We start from the raw sequence: 26,887 nt of genomic DNA, 5'->3' as shown, positions 1-26,887 counted from the left end.
ATTGAACCTAGGACCTCCCATCTCTAGGTCTGTCTCTCAATCCACTGAGCCACCTAGCTGCCTCAATTCATTTTATTTATATATACAGTACCAAGCACAGTTCATATAGTAGGGACTTAAATAAGTACTTATTGGTTTCATTCTTTAAAAATACACTGGAAGATTGAAAATATGAGTAGTAATTTGGGGCTATGAGTGGATTACTGTGATTCTTTTTTTAAAAACACCTGACAAGAACCTGTGAATTGTATTTTGTTTTTTACTACACAGCAGAAGAGAAAATAGCAACTCTACATAAGAAGCAGATTTGTTACAGATGGTTGTATAAATAAGAATTGAATCTTTTAAAATAAGATAGAGGGGGCAGCTGGGTAGCTCAGTGGGTTGAGAGTCAGGTCTAGAGATGGGAGGTCCTAGGTTCAAATCTGGCCTCAGACATTTCCCAGCTGTGTGACCCTGGGCAAGTCACTTGACCCCCATTGCCTAGCCCTTACCACTCTTCTGCCTTGGAGCCAATACACAGTATTGACTCCAAGACAGAAGGTAAGGGTTTAAAAAGAGAGAGAGAGAGAGAGAGAGATAGAAAGCCATCCTTGAAGCCAGGAAGCCCTGGATTCAAACTCTACCTCTAATGCTTACTAGCTGTGTGACACTGGCCAACTTAATCTCTCAGTGGTATGGGCAACTCTCTTAAAATTATAAATTTCAGAGGGCAGGTCCAACTTGTATTGATAGAAGGAATCTATCAATTCCTCACCTAACTGTTCTTTATATAAATCAAATACCAGATCTAGTCTCTAGCTCATTCCTATATCTTATAATGTAGGCATCCCTTTGATTTATCAATGGGTCTATGTCCTTGCCGATATGGATATTCCAATAGTGCAGATTACAGCCAACCCATGCCTTTTCATCCTTTGATTTTTTTCTTCCACAAGACCTCTACAGAGGATTTGCCCAATGCAAGTGCCTTCCCAATAGACCTTTTAGCATTCTTGGGCTACCAAAGCTATTCTTGTACTATCCATATAGTTTTCATAGTTATTTTTAAATGGCCAGTCAACTGGTTCGTACTGTGTCTCCCAGGTGACATAAACCTTATGATGTTCCTTGCACACAAGTCATCTATCTTATTTGGTCTGGACATAAGTGAACTCCAATATATTACAAATATAATTTGCTTTACTTTAAAGAACATGGTGTTATATAAGTGATAAATTATATAATTTACCTAATTCCCTGCAGCTAAAAGTTTAAGGAATTTCCATCCTGTGATAGCATAGAAGCAGGATTGTATGGTGGAAAGGGAACTGGACTAGGACCTAAAGACCTAAGTCCAAACATGAGACTTCCTAGCTATATTACATTGGAAAACTCCTTCGATTTTTCTGAGCCTCCATTGCTTTACAACCAAAAGGCAGAAGACAGTCCCTTCAAGCCTTCTAGAGCTTACAATCTAATAGAGTACGACTCGGAATTAAACACTTCAGCTTCATATCCATCAACCAATCAATAAATATTTATTGACTGCTTACCAACGCCAAAGTGGATCTTGACTTCACAAAGCTTATAGTATACTATGGAAGGCAACATATCTAAATTACATAGTTGCCTCATTACTCTATCAGTTCCTGTTGCTAAGGATTTTCTTCCTTCTTAATTGTCTTTTTCTTTGTAGTTTTACTTTTCAGGGAATAAACAGGCCTGTCCTAACTGGATTTTCCAGATCTTGTCATTACTCCAATTTCTGTGACGGCGAGAAAAATTACTCTGTACTCCTCATTATTCTATTCCCACCTCACCCCTTCTCCTCTCACACAGAAACCACTTGAGTAAGAGTTTGATTTTCCACATTCCCTGCATTGTTTTATAAGGTGGGTAGGGGAACTCTCTTAAGGCATATTTTGAAGGAAAAAAGAACAGTGCCTCAGCCCTTAAATGTGGTGTTGCAGGTTTTCTCAAATATACATAGTGTATAAATAAACAAATCTATGAATGCCTACAATATGGTCAGTACTGTGCAAGGTATTGAGGTCTCTTAACTGTGTAGATACCAATCTCAAACTTATTGGCCATTTTTAAAAATGGCCTGAACACAAATGTTTTCATAATTATTCATATTTGGGGCAGCTAAGAGGTACAGAGTACTATGTGCTCACAATCTCCAAGCTAAATAGAACAAAAAGCTCTCAAAATATAAAGAACCAGCAGAGGTGATCAGAATCAGGTAGAAATCAGACCAAGGAGCAGATGAACCCTCCATGTTTTTAATGAACATTTATTCAACTATCAAAAGCAGGTATTTTATCTGCCTCTCCATTCAACATTCAATATAAAATAATACCAGGATATTAACTCATCCCAAGATTCTCTATCTGAAACCTTTCCCAAATGATAAGTCCAAGATAATAACAACAATCATGGACATTTATGTCACCATTTAAAATTTTAAAAGCACTTGATAGACATAATTTCATTTGTCACAGAACCAGAATTTGAACACAGGTCTTCTGACATATCAATACATCTACTTAACTAATTACTCAGTTCCTTTAATGATTTTAACTGATTCTTAACTGTCATTCTCAGTCACCGAGAGACTATCACTACTCTGAATAGATCTGAGTCAGAGAGCATTTAAAGCTGGTAGCCAGAAATGTGATGTTTTATTTGATTAATCCTTGTATAGGGACTATCCCAGTGGCATTGATAGTGCAAATGTGCAATATTTGCTGGCAATAATGAATTATTTCTGCTCTACCCTTCAGATCACAGGAATCCATTCCTGAAAGGAACTAAATTTCTTGGCTATGCTCTGCCTGGGACTTTATCTTTAGTCTTAAAAAATCTTTAAAAAATCTTAAAGATAAAGGGGACTTTATCTTTACCCTCACCCCTCCAATTTCACTCCTTTCTCTATAATTTTTTATTCTTTTCCTATTTCACTTTTCCCTACATATTTTCCTTTCTCTATAACTGTTGTCGTTCATCCTTCCTTTTCAAAGAGGACCACTGCCATCACAGGATGAAGTCTTGACTTCCATGTGAGATGGATTTAAGTGAAGCAGAACTGTACAAAGTTGTCAGCCTCACTTTCTCTTCCAGAATCATCCACATCTAGTAGCAAGACAAGTCAAAATGATTGGAGATACCCGTGGATGCAGGAGATGCTATTGGCATCTAGATGTCTGACTAAGCTCTAAATACTCCCGGACACCCACTTTAGCCACCTTTATGGCCCCCGGGAATCGATTGTTCTTATCTGCCCATTCTGCCCGGGGCAGTCTTCACGTGCTTGGGGCAGATATCGCCTTAACTTATTAGCAGCTTTGAGGTCTGTCAGTTCCCCTCAGCCTGATTCCATCCATCTTTTGGGACAATTGACCAAGATTGGTGGCAGCTTGTTGGAGCCATGGGTAAGAGTTGGGTGAAAGGTAGAGAAGTAACTCTAAGAAGGGCTTGGCAAGCTCATCAGAGGTGCCAAGCGGCCCTGAACATCTCACACACGTGCCTTTTGCTCCATTAGACTAGGAGTTCCTTGAGGGCAGACCTTTGGTATTGTACGTCTGTCCAGTATTCAGCGCGGTGCTGATGCGCAGTGATACTTAACGAAAGCTTTCCTTTCATTCACTCAAGTCCACCAGGATGTGAAAACCCAACTGGCATTTTGCTGCCGGTTTCGTGGATGGAGACTGTAAAATGAGGGAAAAGCCAACATTTCTGCTGCCTCGTAACCCAGAGGACCGTCACGAGCCGAGCTGTGCCCTGAAGGAACCTCAATCCCTTTTATACACGATGAGAAGCAGCTCTGTGAATTGTCCAATCAGAGGCTGCCTAGCCCTGTTTGGTGGAGAACTACGTGATTTGTACCTTCAAGTCTCTGGGAGGAGATTGTTAGTGCCCTGCGCCATTGTAGCTGGAAAGCCCTGCACTAGTCCCAGTAGGGCTTGATGCCCAGTGAGGAGGCGTGGGAGATAGAACTAGAACCCTCGAGAGCACCCAAAGGACGCAAGGTAACACTCCAGATCTAGGTCCTCTTTAAAGTGACTTCCCCCAAAGCCTTAGGCTTGGGCTAATAGCTTCATCTTCCTGTCGGAGCTGCCTCCTGGTCAGTGAGTGGTTAACAACCCGCAGATCCTGCAGAGCAGGGTCACCAAGAACTCTCCCGAGTGAATTTCACTAACAAGCTCAATCCTGCTCCCTAGTGTAGATCTGTATGAAGTGCACGCAGTAAGAACCAGACGCCTAAAACCATTTTCCTAAATGGGAATTGATTTTCAGTCACTGGTCCTCTGGGATCAAGTGAAACCCTCTCCCTGCTACAAAGAATGCCTTTTATTAGCAAGGGAGTGCTGAGTAGGCTAAGAGAGGAGTCCTCCTTTCCCCCAAATATTTTCAAGGCAAAGCACCGCTCTTCTATTATTTCTGAGCACCCTTAAAAACCCCGAGCAAGATTTCCAGGCGCAAGGATGCTGCACACTTGAAGAAACAACATCTTCCCAATTGAGACTCCACAGAAGTTTACACAACCCCAAGATCCAGCAAATACTTTATTCTCTTCATTAATGTTTCTCGATTCACCAAAGCCCCTCCAAGGATGGATCTTTCAGAGATAAAGATGGGAAGAGAGAGAGGGAAAGAAGACCCCCAAATAGCATTCCGTCGTCTTATTTTCCCTTTTAGCAAGAATCCAACCAAATTCCAATAACTTAGCTGCAATGTCGATAAAAATAAAAGTAGTAATCGGTGAAAAAGATCCCAGCAAAATAAGGATCTGTGGAGCAGTCTGCCAGATCCTGTGAAAGAGGGAGGAAAAGGATATTAAGGTCAGAAGTAACTCTAGCTAAAGCATTATTTTTATTTGGGGTTGCTTGTCTCATGCCCACTTTTTTAAAAGGGTAGAAAAAGGAAGAAATCCTTACCGGTGCAGCTACTCGGAAATGATACACACTGTCAGAAAATGGGGCTACGGGGAGACTCCAAATGTGCTGACATCCCTGGAGAAGGAATTAGAGAAAGAGAAATTTGATAACCTCATTTTACATTCAATAGGAGAGAAGGATGGGCTGAGAAAGCATTTCTCTGACTCTTGCAGCATGAGTAACTATGATAACAACCGTTGATAGCCATGGCCTAAAGAAGTCTGCATACTTCTCCAAGACACAAGGAAAATGCTGAGTTCGAATACTGTGAATGGGGGCAATCAGGATGGGACAAAGATTGGCATCAAGCTGATGAGTTTCTCTCTCAACTGTGAACAACAGAGCCCTTCACAGCCTTGGCGGAAATCCCTGGGAAGGGTATGGGGGAAGGGAGGTTGCAAAGGGGGCAATTGAGGTGGGGGTGAGGGAAGAGTTTGGAAGATAATAGAGATAAGTCAAACAGCTCAGCCTTACCCAGGCAGAATCTTGAGAGAGGCCTCCTGAATGTTACTAGAACAACTGCTTAGTCTACAAATTTCAAGCAAGAAAAAACTCCAGCAAAGTTCTAGAGTAAGCAGATGCTATTATTAACCCCATGTTATACTTAGGGAAACTGAGGCAGAAAGAGGGTAAGTGACTTTCTCAGAGTCAGGTCTTCTTGACTCCAGACCAGGGATCTATCCCCTGAGCCACTTAGCTACTTCAGGACACCCAAATTTAGAAGGATGCTGACAATACTTTTAATCTTTTACCAGCATAGAAACAAATGGATTTAGCATCTAGTTGGCAATAATTAGTTAAAATAAGAAGCTATTAGATCATAGTGACTACCATCTTACAAGGTCCAGGGAATTTCTGCTACCTCTCTCCACCAATTGAATTTAAGGAGCATTTGTGCTCTGCTTGCCCTTGGCACAAAATGGTTAGCTATGGCACAGCAAAGTCATAATTGTACACTTGCTTCAATGCTTTAAACACTGTCCAAAGTCATTAGTGGAATACTCTCTCTCTACAATGTTACTGTAGCCAAAGAAAGGTTATGGTTTAGTGGCTGCCGTTCCGGTAATGAGTCTCACTGCCCGAATTTGGCTAGTCCTCTGACAACAAGTCTATCATGTGTCATCAGAAGGGTACACAAAGCATTTTCAGTTGAATATTTAACAGTGAGTCACCTACAAAACGGGACACGAACACAAGGCATCTTTTGTTGTCGATTATTATAGAATTATTTTATAAGTCAAATCCAATTAATTCTATGGGATCTATTCGACTGTCCAAATTGTTTTTGAATGAGAAGTTTTGTTATAGCCTCGTGTTTGAGGAAACTGGACTTTTCGTTGGACACTGGGAATCATTTTTAAAAACATTTTTCCTTGTAAATATATTTTGTCATAATGAGATTTGGCTTCATATGTAGATAATCATTTTGCTTCTTCTCTTCTTGCTTCCCCACCCCATTACCAGCCCCAAGGAAGACAAGGTTTATTAATAAGGGCTGGAGATCAGATTCTATTTAATTTGGTAAAAATATTTCATGAAGAAATGAAGTTTAAATTTAGATCTCTAAATATATCACTAATGTGTGTGTGGAGGAGGATTGAAGAATTTCACCTGTATCCATGTAGAAAACGGCATATATTTCTCATGGGGAAATAGTTTAGGGGAATGTCCTAATTAAATAATTGGCAAGGAAAAAGAAATTTGCATCTAACCATGAAAATACTGCTGACATCAGGCATAATCCAACACATGAATGTCCCAAATCACACATGTGACATTGCAATTCTTTTTTTATAAGTGAACAAACACTTCAATCTAGCTCATACTTTAGCAGTAATCAAGAGATAGATGGGAATAGGAATAGACCAATGATTTCATGATGAAGGGAACTCTCAATGGATGTTGACTAATTCCTTGAAAATTGTTAGCTTAGTGAATCGATTCACTAATCTTTCCAAGAGTTTAAGCAACTTGCCCAGAGTCACAATACCGCTACTGAGTCAAAGGTAGGGTTTAAACTCAGATCTTCCTGGCTCCAAGACTAGATATTTATCCAGGCTGTCTCTGATAGGCATTAATTGCCTGTAAGAAAAAATTCCCTCTTCCTTCTCTCACTCAGCAAAGGGTGGAAGAGGCACTGGTTAGGAAACTTTGGATGACATCAAGGACAACCGTGGTCTTTCAATAGCATGGTAGTAGGTATCTTGTTCAGAAACAGAAGAATGCTGACCTAGATAAACCATGGATCTGACCAAGAAGGATCATTCTTGCTCTTTTGGGAAATGGTAAAGTTATCTCTTCCTCCCCCAAAATGACCTCCTTAGCCCACTATGAGGCACTGTAAAAATCAATACTCCTTGATTTTAGCTTATTTCGGTATGCAACTTGTAGTTGTTCATTTTCAATGAAGGTCAGTATCTTGACTTGTGTATGAATTGGATTTAAGTGAAAAAGAGTTGCACAAAGTCATCAGCCTCTTCAGAGTCATCAAGTTCCAGCGACAAGATAAAAGTCAAGGCAACCAGTGATGGCCTGAGATGCAGGGGATGACCTTGGTATCTTTTATGCCCAACCAAACTCAAAGTGTTGCACAGCACCTGCTTCATAGCCGCTGGAAGAACTATCCGCCCGTTTCACTGGAGGAAGTCTTCATATGTTTGGGATACATTCCCTCCAACTCACTGATGGTTTTGTAGTTCATCAGTGGCCCTCAGCCTCAACCTAGTTTAGCCCATCTGCCTAGATCACTTACTGGGTTGTGTCCAGTATCCACTTTTCACTCAGCTCTCAGGACACTGCAGTAGCTCTTACTGGAAGCGTATCCTTCTCCCCTGCTCAAATTATTGCCTTTGTTCTCTTCTCAAATTAACAGACTAGACTTAGATTCTATTTTTGACTTTTCTTGGCACTATTCTACCACTGACACAACCTGATATTAAGACAACTAAAGATTTTGGGGGGAACTGAGACAGAAGTCTGGAAACTAAGAATAGGACTTTGTGGTTTTGCTTTGTTCCTGTTTTTGTTTCTGACACCCTTAAAATTTTACCTTGGGCTATGCTTGTTTTTTTGTGTGGTTCTGGATCTTTTCTAAGAAGCTCTGCAACATTCTGGAGGTTGGTTTAACCACCAAAAGGAGCATCTGGAAAGAATCTAACCATCCACAAGGGATGTCTCTTCCACTTGGACTCTCCATTGGATCTCCCCCATCACAAAAACACCTTTGGAGAGCATTCCTCTTCTTGTTTTATGGCTCCCCTGACATATGATCAAACATTAAATAAGGTTTACTCTGTTGCTCTGTTTTGGTGTATGAATGGGACATGCCATGTTGAGAAATAGCCTATAAAGCATCATTTTGCTCTACCAAATCAAATGATATTTTTATAATTGACAATTAATGATCTCAATAAAACCTTGCATCCTCTGCATCTTTCAGCCAGTTGTATGATGGGAAAGAATATGTCTGAGTGGAAAATCATTCACAAAAGTAATACTAATACTAATGCCACTAATAAATGTACAAGGTCAGTTTTGAACTCTGTACTTCCTGACTCCAGCTCAGCACTCTGTTCATTATGCCATGCTGAGAATCACTTACACATTCACTGAAAGAGTACTAGAGAAGGATGTTCATAGGGAACAGGAAGCCTTTTATGAATGATTTTCCATATTCAGTCATATCTTTATGCCTTTATATGATGTTATATCATTACCTATTTTTGTGTCAATATATAATTACTCTCTATCCACTACAAGAAGGTAGCTGCAGGCTTATAAAAGTCAGAGTACCTGTTCCATTTAGCTACATGTGTCAGCCACATTCATATAGCTATGGTGGTAGGAGAGCAGCAACAGGAACTAATAGAGAATGATAAAATATTATGGAGGCATGGATGGATCAGTCCAGAACTGCTCCAGTGTTCTGTGGTCATGTTTCTTATAATGGTCCCTATGCATATTATTATTAATAGCTAATATTTATATAATACTTTAAGGTTTACAAAGTGCTTTATATGTGTTATCTCATTTGATCTTCACAGCAATCTTGGGAAGTAAGAAATATTATTATCATCATTTTACAGTTGAGGAAACTGAGGCTGAATGAGGTTAGTGACTTGCCAAAGTTACACAGCTAAGTGAGTTCTCTAAGGCAAAATCTGAATTCAGATCTTCCTGACTTCAAGCCCAGCTCTCTATCCACTAAGTCATCTAACTAGTATTAGCTTTTTTTTTAATAAAAAAAATTAAAGAGAGACATAGAATGTTTATACTTTCTCTTTTGATTAAGTAGAACAGAAATAGAAGATAGATCTGAGAAAAGACCTAAGGATTTTGATTTATGGTCTGGTCCAAACTATACTTTGTGGTCTGGCTTGTCTTTCCGTCTCTTAAGGTCAAGTCCACAAGTGTCTAATTTGGACATCAAATTGATTGAAACACTTTAGAATTTCTAAAAGAGGTGGAAGACTCCTTCCGGCAGCTTAGAAGTTAGTCAAGAGATAAAACCAACAAGAAATAAACAATATGTGTGGCCATTTTTAAGAAATGACTAGATTACACAGTACAGATGAAATATGCCACTGGAGATCTTGGGTTTCCTTTTCAGGTCATCCCTACAGTTCTTGCTTGGCCACATGAGCATATTTGTTGGCAGATGAGAGAGACTGGAAAAAGTCAAAGGGCTCAAGGTTAACAGAGGCTCACATTTGAGCAAAACAATCCATTAAGTTTGGAGACCATGTACTGTATTCAAAAGATCATTGGACTCAAATGATCTGTGCTTGAGCCCCAACTCTACCACCCTTTTTCTCCTCTGAAAAATGGTAACTATTCTGCCTCTTGGACAACTATCATTCAGATCAAGTGAAGAATTATATAAAAATACTTTATAACTGGTAAAACAGGTAATGATGGTTTACACTTATAGAATCTAATAAGGTTTTTGTTTCTTAAAGGTGCCAGATTGAGCTGGTACAGACTGAATGACAGTTTTATTCTTGAGAATAGAAGAACCCCTCCCCATGAAAACAAATGTGAAAACTCACTGCCTCCCAGTTTCTAGTTTGGACTAGTAAAGCCATCAAAGCCAATTTTCCTCCTCCATAAATCCCCAGCTGACATTAGAATGCAAAAAGAAATATGGTATAATCTGATGGGTGACAGGAAGATAACAGGCTGGGGGTTGGGAGATAAAGGGTAGTAAGCTAGAAGCCAGAGAATGGAGGGGAGGAAAGCAGGGAGTTCAATGAAAACAAACTCTAAGTGTTTTTTTCCCTTCTTCCACCACAATACCAGAATTGTAACTAAAGCGAGGCTGTAACAAGAGTGGGGCAATTGGGATTTTTGCTCCTAAAATACTCATTTAGAGGCACTCATAGCATTTGTAGTCTTTCATCAGCATGAAAACCAAATTTACCATTCAATTAATAGGAATAATTAGGAAAAATAGTTATGCTTCAGGATTGGAGATGGGGAAACAAATGTTGTGCCAGACTTCAAAAGTAGGAAGAAGTTTACAAGTGCATAAACTTAATCTCATTTCTCAAATCTCAAAAAGACTTTAGACAGATAAGTGATATATTTCCTGGAAGAGCTCTCAAATGAATATTAAAGGGATGATTTTTGAGTACTTAGAGTATCATTAATTATTATGAGGCATCATGAGTTCATCAAGAACAAATCATGCCAGACTAAACTCATTTCCTTTGACTATGATCCTAGACTGAGTAGGTTGTGGAAATGCCATAGACTTTTTTTTAATCTGGATTCCAGAAATGCATTAGACAAAATAATCTTGTCCAAGATGATTGGAGATAAGGTAGAAAGATATGCTCCAGATATGTAGACTCATATTTGATTGAATGATTAAGCCCAATAAGTGGCGACTGATGTGTCAGTGTCAACCTGGAAGGATGTCTCTAATTGGCTTTTACAGGATCCTGTCTTTGGCCCCATTTCATTAATAGAGAATTTTATTCATTAGACAAGCTCACCAAGTCTGTCCATAGCAGGAATCTTGGAGATATAACTCATAAAATGGATGGCAGAATCAAGATCCAAAAAGACCATGAGAGAATGGAGTCTTCAAATCCTTAGCAAGGTTGGTTGAGTCTCAGAACAATTTTGTGTGATGGACACACCTGCACCTATCGTTGGAAACCTTTATCATCATGGACCATGCTTAGTGCTTGGAAACCAACCCTAGCCAATGAGGTTATTATAAACTGGGCAGAGCATGAAAAAATCCTTAAAGAGGACAGAAGAAAGTGGGAAGAGGAGGAGAAGTGACATACATAGCAACTTAAGACACCTTCTAAAAAAAGCTGACATTGCAGGGGAAGACACACAATGATCCATGGGGGAGGTCTCTAGGGAAGCCCCACAATGCAACCATAATCATCTCAAACCCCAGAGACTACCTCAGATCTGAGTCATCCTCCCAGGCTACTGAAAAGACAACAAAGGCTCCACAGTAGCAGCCAGTGTTTTAACTACTGGTAGGGAAACTCTGCTCCTCCTCCTCCTCCATAAATCTCCTGCTGGACTGGACGTCCCCATGTGCCCATAATGGTAGCAGAAACTTGGCTCAGCTGCTCACAGCGCTGAGTTGCTCCATATAAATGCTGCCAGCCTTACAGTTCCCCTGCTGCCTCTGTACTGAGTACTAACAGATGGGCTGGAATTTACCAGGGATAAACATAAGTCCTCTCCTTGTTTTTTTTTTTAATCAAATCAACAGCACAAGTACAGAATGGGGGAGACTTGATTTAACAGCAATTCTGAAAGGGACTTGGAGGTTTCACTGGACTAGGAAGGTGGAACACTGAAAAATACATTGCATTTGGAGTTAGAGGGTTCAAATCTGATCTCTGAACTTACTGGTTCCTTGACTATGGGGAAATTGCTTAACTTCTCCTGGCCCTCATTTTCCTCATCTATGAAATCAGGGGATTGAACTATATGGTCTCTAAGGTTCTTTCCAGCTCTAAACCTATGATCTCAAGTACTACATGAGTCACCATTTTGATGTCACTGACAAAAAAAAATGGTTATTTTAGGTTGCATTTACAGCAAAAGTTTACAAAAGGAGGATAGTGATCATTCTTGCCATAATCTGTCCTACATACAATTGGGATACTATGTTTAGATCTGGACACTGTATTCTTAAAAGGGCATCCATCTCTTGAAGAGAGCAGAATGCTCCAGACACTCAAAAACCACATCATAAAATCCACACACTAATCTAATTTAATAAGTATTTTAGCCTTGGGAGAGACAAAATGGCAGTAGACTGAAAATCAGTCTCATAGCCAAGAAGGGCGAGGTTCCCATCTATCCCAGTCTATGTCACCCTAGGCAAGTGATTTAAGCCCTGAGTGATCTTATTCTCCAAGTAGCCAAAGAAAGTGCTGACATTCACTGGAAGAGGGAGCTCATCAAGGAATTTCATTCTATTGGAATCACAGGTCTAGTCCCTATATTTTGGGGGTTTGGGTTTGTGGGGGAGTGTTTAGACTAAAGGAGAGAAGTAAATGGGTCATGTTTCTTGTTTTAAATATCTACAGGCCAGTCATATGGAAGAGGGCTTAGATTGATCTGTTTTTTTGTAGGAGATAAAACCAAGAACAACTGGTGAAAGTTAGAGGGAGTCACAGTTTGGCCGGTGGTAAAGAAAAATTTCTCCAAAATAATTTGAACTATCCAAAAGTAAAATGGATTATCTTGGCAAGAAGTAAATTCACTTTCACCATATATCTCCAAGTAGAGCCTGGATCATCACTTAAGAGAAATGTGTTAGAGATTGCAGTACATGGTGGACCTCTAAGGTCCTTTCCAATTTGGAAGGATATTAGCATTGCAAGTTAGTTCAAACATCATCACACAATCTCTGGCAAACCATGGATCCAATCTACAGGTTTATGTTTCCCATGATTCTATGATCACATCCACTGCCACAGTTTCTCCTTTAGCCTCTTTATGGTAACTTAACCCCAAGTTGTATCTCTGATGCTCAATGGACAGTTCTGGCCACTATCAACACTTCCCACTTACTTCATCTGGAACAAAATTCATCCTTTCCTTCTTTGAACTAGATGCTGTTTTTCTAATACTTTACTCATTTCTTTAATGTGGTCCACCATTTTACCAGTGACCCAAGCCTGAAACTATATTTTTTACTTCTTCCTTTCACTCTCATTTTCACTCTAACCAATTCTTTCTCACAATTTATCTTATTTCACTTAACCTCTGTTTGCCTTGATCCACTGGAGAAGAAATGGCAAACCAGTCAAGAGGCTTTGTCAAGAAAATCCCAAGAATAGTTGTATGAGTGCTCTGGTCCATGGGGTCATAAATAGCTGGCCATGACTGCGTGATTGAACAATAAAAGGAATGGTCATGACAAAGGCATGGACCCAGGAAAAGGCAAACCATGTTTAAGGAACAGTATCATAACTCGGCTGGTGAATAGAATACATATAATGGGGAGAAATGGAAAACAAAACTGGAAAAGAGGATTGAATCCTGTTTGTAGAGGGTTTTGAATACTCAGGGTGAGGAATCTGGATCTGGTTTATGAGGGTAATCTGAATAAGATGTGTCCATCAATAATAATAATAACTGGCAGACTATCCAATCAAGTGGTTAGTAAATGCTAATAATATTTATTTAATGCTTACTATGTGCTAGGCATTGTGCAATGACCCTCATAACAACTCAAGGAGGTAGCTGCTCTTAGTATTGCCATTTTACATCTGAGGAAATTGAGGTAAACAGAGGTTAGTGACTTGCCCAGGGTCACATAGCTAGTGTCTTAAGGTTCGATTTGAACTCAAATCTTCCCAAATCCAAGCCTGGGACTCTATCCACTGGGCAACCTATGGAATACTAAGGGTTATATTTAATGAATGAACCCCCAGTTTAGAAATACAAAGGCTTGTTCACTGCAAGGAATGTCTCCAGGGGCTAAGCCACATAAAGAATACAGTAGAACACTCCAGGAGACAGAAAAAAGCCACCACCATGACCAGACTCCCCAGAGCTGCCACACAAAGGCTTCACCTGGCTCCCTTGTTCTCCCTCCCAGTCACATAGTCTGGGCTGATGAGTCAGGACCAGCTTAAGAAGCCCAGAAGCCCAACCCAGCTCTGCTTTTATATGCCAACCACAAGCAGCCTCAGAGGTGAAAATATCATCCAGTCCAAACCCCCAGAATTCAGTTCTACAAGATATTTATTAAGCAACAAGACAGCCAGCTCTAACCTGGAGACTCAAAGAGGAAAGAAGACTCACAGGAGGACCAGAGTCCTAAAAACTGGGGAGCCTGGGAAAATCTTTCTCTAAATGATGCTCTTTGAAGGGAACTAAAGGTTCCTAGTGTTGGAGGGAAAGGGAAAATACACACCCAGAAAAAAAGGGTCAAGGCACAAGATGGAAGATGAAATGACAACTTTGGGGAACAATAAGTTTGACTGACATGAAGTATACATGAAGGAGGTTGTGTTGGTGAATATTTCACAACCAGCTCTTCCCCCACACCCCATCCCTAAAAATGTACATATGACCCACTTTTAAGTTTAATCTGCATTATTAACATTTTCTCCATCACTTTCTTAAGTCTAGACCAGAGGTGTCAAACACATGTCTCAAACCCATATGGTGAACCAGATTAAAATGTAATTGGGAAAAATTTAACCAAATAAATAAAAATACCATAAAACATAGATAATATTACATTTTTAAATCAAGTCAATATGTGGGCAAACTGTGGGCCCCCTTTTCTATCTGAGTTTGACACTAATGGTCTAGACAATCAATAAAACAATAAATCAAACCCTGGTTTGTAGCATTTGCCAATTTAAGCTCAGTCTGGAAATTTAACAATTGGCTCTTGAATTGGTTTGAGTTTGTTCCAGCACACTCCTGGAGTAATGTGAAATCAGCCTGGGAAGATAAGTTAGAGTTAAATTGTGAAGTGTTTTAAATGCCCAAGGGGAGAAGGTTAAATCTCATCCTACAGGCAATAGGAACTCATTAATGTTCTTTGAGCAGTATAATTTCATGGCTAACCTGTGCTGTAGGAAGAGTATCTGGTTGCTGGGGGTGGGGGGAGCAATTAGAAAAGGAGGATCAGGGCTCTTGGTAACATTTGCTGCCTTCCTGACCCACAGGTTTGTTGCTCAATGTTCCTGATTATGGTCACACTGGTGTCTTATTTTTGTTGTTTTGTTTATCTTGAAAGTTGGACACTAGGGCCATTTTTATGAAGTGAAATGGATTTGAAAGGGTGGGGGGAGTGAAAAGGAAAAAGGGAAGTGGTTTTTTTGTTGTTATTTAGTCATTTTTCAGTTATGTCTGACTCTTCCTGATCCCATTTGGGGTTTCCTTGGCAAAGATGTGAGAGTGGTTTGCCATTTCCTTCTCCATCTCATTTTACAAATGAGGAAACTGAGGCAGAGTGAAATGACTTGCCCAAGATCATACAGCTAGTAAGTTCTTGAGGCTATATTGGAACTCAGGTCTTCCTGACTTCAGGTCCAGCATTCTATCTACTGTACACTTAGCTGCCCAAAAGGGAAGTGCCTCGCTTTTAAATCATTCTTGTGTGCTATTGTATTTAAAAACATTGAAGACCCAAAGCCAGAGGACCTGAGGTGAGAGTTAGGAGAAAAAACAGCAGAAAAACCATGACACTCTTGAACAATAACCAAATACTCAGCAGCATTACCTGTGTTGTCTCTTGGAACACTTCCTGCTGGCTATAGATCCCATTGGCATCCCTTTTCCTATGGAAACATATATTTCCAAGGCTGACTTTGCACTGGAAGACAATCAGTGGCTCTGTTGTGCTTTGAAACAAAAAAGACAAAAGGTAAATGGAGAAGTCATTAGCAAGGGTTACACCCCTGATTAGCACATATGCAGATGGAGACTTGGAACTTGGAAATAAATTCAGAATGAATAATGGGCATCAATCCCTGGGCACCTGTTGGCAAAGATCCTTCACTAGGGGAAGCAATATGACAGAGCAGATCATAGGAACAAATATGGAGACCTAGAAAGGACCATAGAGGGCAACTAATCTAATACCCTTATTAGGCAAGTGAAGAAACTAAGACCCAAAACAGGACAGTAGATGGCAGAATTAAAACTTTTAAGAGACCTTTTTACAAATGAAGATATTAAGGCAGAGAGAGGTCTTGTCATTGCATTGCTAGTAAGTGACCAAGCTAGGATTTGAACCCAGGTCTTCTGGCTCTAAAAACAGAGTTCTTTCTGCTTCACTAGCCAGTTACTGGTCCAATAACCTTGGACAATTTTCTTTACCACCTTAAATCTGTATTTATTTTAATGGGAAGTAGTTAAATTGAGATAATCACTAAGACTCCTACCAGTTCTAAAAGCCTATGATTCAAAAAGGGTCATGACTGCTCTAAATTTAGTGGATAGATGGCTCAGTGGATAGAATGCTATGCCTAGAGTCAAGAAGACATGAATTCAAATTGGGTCTCAGCCACTTACTAGCTGTGTGACTCTGGGCATGTCACTTAACTACTGTTTCTCTTGATCCACAGCAGAATGGTACCATTCTGGTATCTTTACCAAGAAAACTCCACAGAAAACATTGGAGTGCTATGGATCCACAAGGTTTGAATTTTCATGTCAGATACAACTGAATAATGATAACATCCAAAATTTACTCAGATGGCTAGAACCCTAGATCTCAGCCCTAATACACAGCACATGAGAGATTGAAAGCAACAAGAAAACTATAACCAGATCTTTATAGTAAAGGCAATGGAAAATCCAATGCATCCATGAAATCTATTTAGGAACATAGTAGTGGGACTATAATAAATAAGGATTCTTATTCTCTGGAGCTATGAACCTGGCAAATTAATCATCCCCAAATAGACTGGCTACACTTGCCTAAAGATAATCCCTTTTCATATGTAGGGGCAACCCTAAGCTCAAGAAAGGACTAACAAGGATTTTTCACAAGGGCAACCTGTTCTCATGCTTGTTTTATACATAAATGGTCTTCATCAGCAGAAGGCATGGGGGGGAGGGGGGGAAGGGGGAAGACTCAAGCTAAAAGGTTTAATTCAGCTTAAGTGATGCTTAACTCCTTCCATCAGCATTCCTTTTTAACTTTCTTTCCCAGTCTTGCTTTCTAATTCATTTTATTACTATCCTCTATTTCATAGGTGAGTTTATCCCATTCACATTCAAAGTTCTGATTGTTAATTGTGTTTTCCACCACTTTAATTCTCTTACAATTTTTCCTACCTCTCCATAACCCACTCTTTGTAAATGAAAAGGTGGACAAAGTTGATCCATTCCCTTTCTTTATCAGCCCTGTCTCCATCTCCTTCTCATTATGTAATCACAAACTTAGAGTTGACTTTTGCCCCTGCTAATGTCTTGATAGGCTCTTACCAGATATTGGAGATTGTGCTAACTTCAGATTTCCTAGAAGGCATTGAGTATCCTTACTTCATTTCCATGTCCAGTTGTCTTTAATAATTCTTCAGTGAGTATAATTCACCGGCTTTGTCTCCTACTGTGACTCTAACCAGATAATGGATATTGCTCTAATCTTCAAGCTTTCTTAGAGATTGACTCATTCATGAATTTATGGTCATCTATATTCTTGGTAAGTTATGTCTCCCCCCACACCTGGGGTGAAGGGAGAGGAATCAAATCCCTTTCTCATTCAAAACCATTTTTCCTAGCCATCAAAAAAGCAAGAGAATTACACACAACACACACACAAAATCATGCAAAAGTAGTCAAGTGGCTGTAGAATATTACAATAGATTTTTTTCTTGTCTGGAAATTTATTAGGAATCACAAAATATTGGCTACTAGAACCAAGTATTTTCCAAGAAACAATTATTTCAAGCATCATTGGCTTTCATTTGTCAGCCAAAGTATTAAGGAAATGAGTTAGACAGCATAAATGGACTGATTGAAGAGTAATTCAATTGGCAACACCTAGATAAAAGGAAACAGAGAGGTAAGAGAAGAGAAAGGGGGGATTGGGAGATAAAGTAGCATGGGGAAAGCAAAAGGAAGCATGGGAAGAATGAAGGAAATGGGAGCCTAGAGAATATAATAATTGAGCATCACGTACTAATAATAGCTCACATTGATCTAAGTTTACAAAGAACATTAAGATTTACAAAGAGCATTCCTTACAATAACCTGATGAGTTAAGGAGGGGAAGTATTAATAGCTTCATTTTATACCTAACAGGGAAGGTCGTGATCTGTTGGATGAGGCATCTTTCATGGGGCTGGCTGGCCATGCACCCTACCTCCCTGGGAGGAAATTTGTGCTTTGACTTAGCATTTAAGGACTTGTGCATTGAAATATTGAAGCAGTTCCTTCCTGATCCTTATGGATTGGGACTTTGGGATGATACAGCAATCTCTTTTGGCTCCCTGTGACTATAGAATCCCTTAGTTGATGGCTGGAGAGTGGAGCAGGAAGAGATTTAGTAGGGTTTTATGTGGAATTAAGAAGCAGCATCCCTACCCTTGCTATCTGTCTCTCTGAAGTATGCTGCCTGGGATCAGGTAGTCTTGGACTTCTAGCAAGTCTAAGTGGTAGCTATGACAACAACAACAAAGAGAGAGAGAGAGAGAGAGAGAGAGAGAGAGAGAGAGAGAGAGAGAGAGAGAGAGAGAGAGAGAGAGAGAATCAAAAGTTATATACTTGCTTAGAGAAGCCTGAACAAAGACCATGAATCCCTCTTTACCACTTCTGCTTTGCATTTCTTTCCCTGAGGACAAGTGACTGGGAAGCAGTTCTGAGATTAATGTTCCTAACCTTTGCATAAACTAGTTTCAGAGTTCAGGAGATGATAGCTGCCACCAGGAGATGAATCCTACACCTGCACAGCTACTGGGAGAACAAGAGCATCACCTGGAAGATTCTATAGCTGATAGGCTACCTTGGCTCAAGCCATGGCAGGAGATAAAGACTTGTGAGTTGGGTAGACATCACAACTCAGAAGAGAAAGTGAAATATTCATTACATAGTACTACAAAATTGACTTTACCTCTTCAGTGAGTATGATGAAAATGGCAAGTGATTGTATTTAATATTTTAAGTATTTGTTAATGTATGCTTAGGAGACTTTGTGTTTTAGACATTTCTTTTGTGGTGGAGGAAATGAAACTGTCCTATAATTGCTAATTACTTTGTTATCTTTCTACAGAGGACCATATTAATACCTTTTAGTAGAAACTCTAGGCATAAGCTATGCATAAGCTCTTAGAAATTTTCCCTGCACTCCAAGGTGGAAGAAATGAGTCAGAGAATAGTAAATGATCTTCTCTCCTTGGGACTGGATGGCCCCCATGTGCCCACATCTTTGCCACAAACATCATCCAGATGAGGAATCTGTTTTGAGGGGTGAAGTGATTGGTTGAAGGTCACATGGCTAGTAAGTATCAAAAGTCAAATTAAAACCAGTCTTCTGACTCTACATTAAACTTTCTTTCAGATGCATAAAATGCCTAGGGCAGATGTACAGGAAAGATGCTAGAATGTAGTAAAGACATTCTGTAAGCCCTCAAAAGTCCTTAAAAATTTTTTTTATTTTAAATTATTTTTAGAATATTTATTTATCATTTATAAATTTATGTGTGATTAGAAATTTATAAACATGTGGTTTATCATTACTATTTTAATACTAATTTAAAAGAAAATTTCAGTGATTATGCTTTGGTAATTAATTATAATAATTATGCTATAATTTTGTTATATTCTACATAGACTATAATATTCTATAATTTTATTTTACATACTATGCCTGATATATTTATAACTTTATATTATATAATGCAATGAATATATTACCTAACACAAGTAATTATATGGCATCATTAGAATTAATAATATTCTCATATATTATTATAATTAAAGACATAATTACTTGATTAGTGGTTTTAATTGGGGGGAGGTCATCAGTCGAAAATTTTACCAATTATTCCTCTTTACAAGGGAGGATAAATGAATAGAGAGGAGCACCTAGAATTAGGAAGAACTGAGTTCAAATCTAGCCTCGCATTCCTCGTAGCTCTGTAACCCTGGGCAGGGGCAGTACCCTCACTCTGAGGACATATATAACAACCCACATTGTCACCAGTCCTGGAGTCAGACTATTATTCAGTCCAGCAATTCAATCTGATGAAGATTTTATTAAGCACCTACTACTTGTCTTATGCATGTTTACTGAAACGGAAGCTCTCACTCTTTCATCTGGGTCCCCCAACACCCAAAACACTACTTGACCCAAAACAAGCATTTAATAATTACTTGCTAGCTTGATTCTTGATGCAGACCCTGAGGGAGAGAGGAAGTTTAGATAGTGCATCATCCCTTCCCTCAAGGAACTTACTTTCTAGGAAAATGATATAAAGACTCCCAAGTGTATGATACTTAACTTTGCTCATCAGAGCCCTGAAAGGGAGACAAGATTCTTAGCCCTGTTTTACAGGAGGGCACTGAGGCTCAGAGACAACCACTCACTTTCCCAGGATTATCTGGCCAGTAAATGTCAGAGCAGGACTCCAATCAGGGTCCTCAGATTCCGATTCCACTATCTCTCATGGATATCCACCTCCTACCCCATCCCAATGGAAAGGAAGGAAGGAGGGACAGGATAAGGATTAACTGGACCCATATTTCTCCCAAAATGTATATAAAATTAAGCCTCAATGATCTATCCAAAATAAGAAAGAAAAAGTGGACTGAAGACTAGACTTGGAGTAAAGAAGATCTAGCCTCAGACACTTATTAGCTGTCACTTAACCATCTCTTTGCCTCAATTTCCTCATCTACAAAATGGAACTAATGATAGCATCTACCTCCCATGGTTATTGTGAGGGGAAATATTTGTAAAGTGCTTTGTAAACCTTCAAAAGCTACCTAAATGCTAGCTTTACTATTATTATTTTTTTCAGCCCTTATCTTCTGTCTTAGAATATACTAAGTAAGAAACACAGAAGAAAAACAACTGCTTGATCACATGTGTCGAGGGGATATGATTGGGGATGTCGACTCTAAACAATCACCCTGGTGCAAATATCAATATTATGGAAATAGGTCTGGATCAATGAATGACACATGTGAAACCCAGTGGAATTGTGCATCAGATACGGGAGGGAGGGGGAGGAGAGGAGGAGGGAAAGAACAAGAATCTTGTAACCATGGGAAAATATTCTAAATTAATTAAATAAATAATTTTTCCAAAACTTAAAAAAAAGAATATTTAGTATATTTAGTATTGGTTTCAAGGCAGAAAAGTAGTTAGTAAGGGCTAGGCAATGGGGGAAAGTGACTTACCCTGAACACACTAGGAAGTGTCTAAGACCATATTCGAACACAGGAGCTCTCTTCTCTAGGTGTGGATCTCTATCCACTGAGACACCTGGCTGTCCCTAGATTTATTTTATTATTAAATGAGGACCCCCAGGGAATCCTCATCTTTCATTTTGATCAATCATTTTAGGCTCATCCTTCACCAAATCTTTAGAGCTATGTTACCCAATGTGATTTGAACATTCTCTCTTTCTTCTATTTGAAAATTCCCAGCTCCTATAGAATTAATAAGCAATGAAATGCATCAAGTGTTCCTTTCCTGGTTAGAAAAAGGACAATTCACAAATTGAAAATTAAACTCTTGATAAGCCAAAGCCAAAATAGTGCTGGTAGCAAGGTGTTATAAAATAACTACAATTTAGATCCAGAGGACATGATTCAAATCCTGACTCAGCTACTAACTTCTATGTTTTATTCTGGGCACATCATTCCATTTTCTGAGCTTCACTTTCCTCATCTGAAAAATGAGCTAGAGAAGAAAATGGCTAATGAACTGTATGACCCTGAGCAAGACACTTCATTTTGTTTGCCTCAGTTTCCTCATCTGTAAAATGAGCTGGAGAAGAAAATGGCTAACAAACTGTATGACCCTGAGCAAGACACTTAACTTTGTTTGCCTCAGTTTCCTCATCTGTAAAATGAGCTGGAGAAGGAAATGGCTAATGAACTGTATGACCCTGAGCAAGACACTTAACTTTGTTTGCCTCAGTTTCCTCATCTGTAAAATGAGCTGGAGAAGGAAATGGCTAATGAACTGTATGACCCTGAGCAAGACACTTAACTTTGTTTGCCTCAGTTTCCTCATCTGTAAAATGAGCTGGAGAAGGAAATGGCTAATGAACTGTATGACCCTGAGCAAGACACTTAACTTTGTTTGCCTCAGTTTCCTCATCTGTAAAATGAGCTGGAGAAGGAAATGGCTAACAAACTGTATGACCCTGAGCAAGACACTTAACTTTGTTTGCCTCAGTTTCCTCATCTGTAAAATGAGCTGGAGAAGGAAATGGCTAATGAACTATATGACCCTGAGCAAGACACTTAACTTTGTTTGCCTCAGTTTCCTCATCTGTAAAATGAGCTGGAGAAGGAAATGGCTAATGAACTGTATGACCCTGAGCAAGACACTTAACTTTGTTTGCCTCAGTTTCCTCATCTGTAAAATGAGCTGGAGAAGGAAATGGCAAACCTCTCTAGCGCCTTTGCCAAGAAAACCCCAAATGAGGTCACAAAGTCAGACACAACTGAAATGACTGAACAACAATCATTATTTCACAAGAGGAAACTGTGGCTAAGGGACTTTGAGGGCTTAAGTAGCTAGTAAATGGCAAAGGCAGGATGCAAACATAGGTGCCCTCAGTGTTAAGTCTAATTCATTTAAATAAATAAATAATTATTAATCCATCCTGAGGGTGAGGTATAGTGGAAGCCACAAAATGAAAGGCTTTACCTCTATGCAGTGCTACAAGTGTCGAAAAATCAAGGCTGGAAATCCACAACCCTGAAGTCAGGATCCCTTTAGCAGCATATGGTAAATGTCAGTGCATGCAGAAAGCTGCTGAAGAAGGTAAAATGTTAAGCAGCAGGGGACTTGGTTCAGCTCCTCTCGCACCATGGTAAACTGGCAGAAGGGCTTCTGTGCTAGGAACTAGAGTCAAAGTGGATACCACTACTGCCACTATATTACTTGAATAACTTCAAGCTTGCTCTGCTGGTTGGGAAGAGGGCTGGACATAAGAGGAGGGAGACAGGAAAGAGACCAGAAGAAATAAACATATTTCTGTTTAATTCGAAATCTAGAAACCCAAGCAAGGTAAATAGAGGGTATTTTTTGTTTTTGGGTTTTGGAATTTTTTATTTAATGAATCGAGAAAATTTTTCCATGGTTACATGATTCATGTAACCCCCTCCTCCCTCCCCCCTCTCGTAATTGACATGCAATTCCACTGGGTTTTCATGTGTCATGGATCAAGACCTATTTCCATATTGTTGATGTTTGCACTAGGATGGTTGCTTAGAGTCAACATCCCCAATCATATCCCCATGGACCCATGTGATCAAGCAGTTGTTTTTCTTCTGTGTTTCCGCTCCCACAGTTCTTCCTCTGAATGTGGATAGTGTTCTTTCTAAATAGAGGGCATTTGGCTCAAGTTTAGATGAGTCTTTCAAGGTAGAGAACAAACTATTGGAGGGGCTTTTGATATCAAGCTGCTCTGAAGACCCAAAGAGAAAGAGAGTCTGACTCCAAGACTGAATTTCAAGATAATTCATGAGAAGTATTCCAATTTAGCTTGGAGATAAAAACTGGGGCAAGTAATCATTAGTGTTTGGAAATTAAGGAGAGAAGCAATGAATCAGTGGGGAAAGGGGATGAGCAGACTGGTTTCAAAAGAAGAAACACAAATTGTTCATGATTACTTGAAATGCTCATTCTCAATCATAATCAAAGTTACTGTTTAGTCATTTCACTTGTGTCTGACTTCTTCATGACATCATTTGAGGTTTTCTAGGCAAAAGTACTAGAGGGGTTTGCCATTTCCTTCTCTTACTCATTTTACAGAGGGGGAAACTGAGGCAAACAGGGTTAAGTCACTTGCCCAGAGTTACCCAAACAGCAAATGTCTGAGGTCGGATTTGAACTCGTCTTCCTACTTTAGGTGACTCTGGGGAAGTTTTATAGGCTCTCAGTGTCCCAGAATGAATGAAAAAGGATTAAAAATGTTCTTTAACTCATATTAAGTACTCATTTACAATGATAAACTACCTTAATATCCTCATGCCTACTTTCTATGACATCATTTTGCAGATTAGTCGCTTAAAGTTTCTAAGAATTTGATTCCTACATCAATCACTCAGTGTCAGGGCCATTTCATTTCACAGTCTAATCCTAAATTCTGTGTCTTCAGGTTTCATCTTGGGGCTTTGTTCGTCTTCTATTAAGATGGCAATAATAAGGTCACATTATTGTACTCCAAGACAGCAGGGTAAATCAAGGCAACCTCTTTTAAGAAATGCCCATAGGAAATGGGTTTTGAGTGATAATACATGTATAACCCAGTGGAATTGTTTGTCAGCTCTAGTAGGGGAGAGAAAAAAAGGGAGGGAGACAATATGAATCATGTAACTTTGGAAAATTTATGTGGAAATTTGTCATTAGAATAAAATAAAGACATAATTTTTTTAAATTAAAAAAATTGAAATAAAAAATAGAAGTGCCCATAGGTGAGTTGAGGTAATGTCTTCCCCAAGCACGTGAAGATATCCCCTGGTTGAATGGGGGGGATAAGGACAATTGGTACAAAACTGATCCTCCACCTGCCTGCCTCTACGACAGCTCCTCTATTTCCTGTTCCAAGCTGCCTCTCATTATCACGAGTCTCTGCTGATAAAAATGGACGGCACGTCCCATGTCATGCACCTATCGGCACTTACTTGATTTCCAATGAAAACTTCACATTGGTAGGTGTGTGCTTGTTGACGGGAATATTGTAGTTATAATTTCCAGACCTGAGTAGGGAAAAGCAGAAAACAAAACCAGAAATAGATCAGAACATGCAGGGTTGATTTCCAAAGATTCTTTCTGACTAATTATATGCTAATTTTCAAAATGTTGGACCGAGTCCCACTATTTAATACAATCCATTGTTATATGTCCCAGAAACATGCCTGGTGGGTGTTTACAAAACCATTTCCTTTGGTTCCAACACAATGTATATCAGCAGAGTGAGTGCTACATTATAACTCAGAGTAAAGATGATGGAAAATCAAATTTTAGCCCAAACGCACAGGACCAAATAACAGGAAATTATTTCATTATCTCCCAAGGACTCAGAGATTCTCCCAGAGAAATAAAGTAAAGGCTTCAAGTGAACAATCCCACAGGAAAGAAGGACTACAAATCATCAAATGCCTGTTCTCACACCCTAAATTCACACCCTGCTCCTATTGAGGAACAGTAACAGGATATGCTTAACCAGATACTTCCAGAATCTGTTTCCACCAAGATTAGCATCCCCACAATGCATAGCTCTGTAATAGAAAAATGGAAAAATGGAATCAGTGGCCAACATGTTTGGGAAGGGTTCCCATCCCTCCCTCCTTTTATGTTGTCCCCTTTGACTAGTATAGGTAACCCTTGCCAGTATTGGCCACAAATTACATTTCTCTAAAGGAAATTGTATTGACTCCTTGGGTCCAACAAAAGTGGATACAAATTCCAAGGAACCAAATGGAAAACTTTGGCAAAAGGAGTTTCTGGCTAAAGTCTCAAAGAGTATCTTGTCTTTTATTGGTCCCCACTTTAGCCTTATCAGTCTAACCTATTCCCAAGGCTGAGGGACATCACACACTGAATTACTCCTCCACTCCCAGCCATGCTACGTCATGGAGATAAATGCATATGCCCAAATGGAAGAAGCATGGAGGGGAATTTCAGAAGATTCCCAAGAAACCAAGGAGATCTGGCAAACCAAACCCTGGTTAGTCGTTCCTTTCTCTTTAGCACTTTTTCCAGCTCTGATATTTTGTCCTTGTTCTACCTTAGACCACAAGCATTCTTCCTGTACCCACAGTCTATTCATTTCGCTCACTCTTCCTATTTTTCCTTTTGCCCTGGCATTTGCAGTTTCTAATGGAGCAACTTCTAACTCTACACTTTGCCAGTAGTGCCATCACTTAATATGGCAGCTCTTATCATGATTCCGTCTTCAAGGATGAAGCATCCTCTATTCTGGAGTTAGAGCCCATTTACTCTATGACACATATGGATATGTGCATACAAAATTACATACATATATAAACCTTTATCTATATAATCACATATATACATACATCTACATATATACACACGTACTGAGAACCAGACCTGTGATTTCATTAGTATGGAGAACTCAGTGAGGAATTTTACTCTACCAATGCAGATCTTACCTTCTCTATCACTTAAATCCTTAGAAATATTTATATATGTGTGCTAACAATTAATTTTGTTCATCATTTTACAATGATTACAATGTAAATAAAAATTTACCAAAATTTACAAAATTGTTACACTTTTGCAAAAATACATCTAAAATAGTTTGATAATTGTCAATAACTATTTCTCATTGTATGGTTATTAAAATATCAGAGTAAAGCTAGTTAAATTTCTTACTGTCTAGAGGGTCTTTTTTAGGACATTTTGATCATTTCTTTTTAAAATATTAATTCATGTATTTGTTACATTAATCTCCCTCCCTCTCCTCCCCTCTCCACATTAAAGAAGGCATCATCTGACCAAAAAAAAAATGCATTTATATATCAAGCCATGTCTTGCTTGTTTCTATTTATCATATTATAGTTTTTTTCTCTGGAGTTAAACATACACAAGTCATTCTTCACATAATAATTCTGTTGCTGTATCTGATATTCCTTGGTTCTGCACATTTCACCCTTCTTAATTTATCGAGCTCTTTCCATATTTTTTTAATTAACCTGTTTGTCAACTCTTATGATGCAGTAGTGGTCTATCACAATCAGATGCCCCCACTTGGTTATCCATTCTCCGACTTATAGGCATCCTCTCAATTTCCAGTTCT

General features: G+C 39.1%; 1 protein-coding gene across 1 annotated transcript in view; it reads right to left on the bottom strand.

Moving 5' to 3' along the window:
• Window positions 1-4,532: 4,532 nt before the first annotated feature.
• The window catches only part of MYRFL (myelin regulatory factor like), a 130,073-nt gene continuing 107,718 nt past the window's right edge, over window positions 4,533-26,887 (bottom strand). Inside the window, exons 18-21 of the mRNA XM_056798457.1 lie at window positions 24,747-24,821; window positions 15,652-15,772; window positions 4,923-4,997; window positions 4,533-4,796 (exon numbers count right to left, since the gene is read on the bottom strand). Coding sequence (XP_056654435.1) covers window positions 4,710-4,796; window positions 4,923-4,997; window positions 15,652-15,772; window positions 24,747-24,821 — 358 coding nt within the window. The 3' untranslated portion in view covers window positions 4,533-4,709. The remainder of the gene's footprint in view (window positions 4,797-4,922; window positions 4,998-15,651; window positions 15,773-24,746; window positions 24,822-26,887) is intronic.

The sequence above is a fragment of the Monodelphis domestica genome, chromosome 5 (genome assembly GCF_027887165.1).
Source record: "Monodelphis domestica isolate mMonDom1 chromosome 5, mMonDom1.pri, whole genome shotgun sequence".
NCBI lineage: Eukaryota > Metazoa > Chordata > Mammalia > Didelphimorphia > Didelphidae > Monodelphis > Monodelphis domestica.
Note: the sequence above shows the minus strand (reverse complement) of the source record. Positions and strands in the feature narration are given on the sequence as shown.